Source organism: Trichoplax adhaerens, genomic scaffold (assembly GCF_000150275.1).
Source record: "Trichoplax adhaerens TRIADscaffold_162 genomic scaffold, whole genome shotgun sequence".
In the NCBI taxonomy this organism is placed as follows: Eukaryota; Metazoa; Placozoa; class Uniplacotomia; order Trichoplacea; family Trichoplacidae; genus Trichoplax; species Trichoplax adhaerens.
The window spans coordinates 9,902-11,608 of record NW_002061091.1 but is presented as its reverse complement, the minus strand read 5'-3'; the positions used below and the strand labels follow the sequence as shown (position 1 = coordinate 11,608).

Here is a 1,707-nt window from a genome sequence, read left to right as displayed (position 1 = left end):
GAGCTGTATATGGACGAAGGTTAAGCGTCTTAACACCTGATAGCTTGTAGCTATCTAAGTCTGAGAATATCGACATGTACATTTAGTAATGGTATTATACTAATTAATGTAACTCGTAAAGCATGAATTCTCACTCGTTAATATTGGAATTCACTGTAGAAACCTATTTAAGCGCGTGTGTTTGTAGAATAAAGTAAGTAATTGCTCAAGAAACGGCAAGACTCATATCGTGAAGAATAGTGTAATAATTAGTCAGTTGTCTGTGGAGATCAGCCGAGAAATCGAGTTCTCAAATACTTCTCTCATAGAAACTGAAAGTACTGGGAGAAATAGCCCAAGTTTTAAGTAACTACACTAGAGTTCTTTGCTTTCCTTTGCCACAAGTGAGGGTTGTGACAACCACATCAAATAATAAATACTGTTTTTTCAACTATTTGCAAGCAAAGATAATTTTTAACTTATATCGCTTAAATTCCACAAATAAAGAATCTGCCTACAGAATACACATACTGTTATTAATTATAGTGTTTTAATGCAATATAGCTTTAAATAGAATAGCAAAGGTTGAACTCGATACTATACACATACCATGTGATTAAATAACTACTGGTATTTATATCGTCCTTATATCTTGCACTTTTCCTATTTACTGAAATGATATACTGTTGTTTCCACCTTCGAAGCCTAACTTGTTACTACATGAGTGGTAACGAATTACAATCGTTAAAAGAGATGCTCGAATACAATTCCAAACATTTGTCCCCGACAGTTGTTGTCAAGATCATTCTAGATATTGCAATAGCAATCAAGTCCTTGCATTCAAATATGATAGTCCACGGCAACATTGGGACTCATGCCATTCTCCTTATTACATCTCACAAGGTAACCGAATGCATGATACATCGTCGAGCAATAGATACTCTTATCTTATGGAAAATCATTGTTATAAATGAAAAGTTTAAATTAGTACTTTTCTAATAATTATTTAATTAATTAAAAACGTATTCAACAATCTAAATAGGAGCAGCAGGCAACAGCACTATTAAGCGAATTTTCGCATATGCACAGATTACAATTATTCACGGGCAGTAAACAGAATGAAACAATCTCACAGTTAATGTGTAAGGACATTAATGGGTTGGTCTCCTTGACTGAAGCTCTTTCTCTGTACTGCCAAATCGATAAAAATCGGCCATTGAATGATAGTGAAGTAGCATCGCAAGGCGATGTTAATTACGACGACTGGGAGTTAGCTCTAGAATCGGTAAGATACTATGAAGCATCATTCGAGCTGCCATTCATGAACAGTTACAAATCAAATTAATGGTATTCCATTTATAACATTTTAAACTATTTGAACTTATCTCCTAGAATTGCGAAAACTAAAATATAACATATCAGAAGGGTATTTTACTGTTTCATTGCGTTAAAATGAATTTTTAATGTTTTGGTTACTGTTCTGCTTAACTTCGAGTCTAAGTCAAATGTTAAAATACTTAGCTTGATCTAGGATTAGTACCTAATTTAGCCTTAAGCTATATTTGTGAGTAATATTTTAGTTTTGAATTTTGAGGCGATCTAGCAATTAAGTCTGACATCCTGTGAATCTTTATCTAGCTGCAGCATATCANATCGGTAATTTACGAAAGCCAAAACCATAGGAATATTAAGAACGTCAAGAAATCATAATCTCAACTATTGAGCAAC

The 1,707-nt window shown here is 33.5% G+C and overlaps 1 protein-coding gene across 1 annotated transcript; it reads left to right on the top strand.

Annotated features, from left to right (window-relative positions):
* Positions 1 to 699: 699 nt before the first annotated feature.
* TRIADDRAFT_62588 (uncharacterized protein) lies at positions 700 to 1,551 on the top strand (the record flags this gene model as incomplete). The annotated part of the gene is made up of 3 exons (XM_002118523.1): positions 700 to 882; positions 1,022 to 1,264; positions 1,501 to 1,551. 3 exons carry the CDS (start codon positions 700 to 702, stop codon positions 1,549 to 1,551), a joined length of 477 nt encoding a protein of 158 aa, XP_002118559.1.
* Between the last annotated feature and the right edge of the window lie 156 nt (positions 1,552 to 1,707).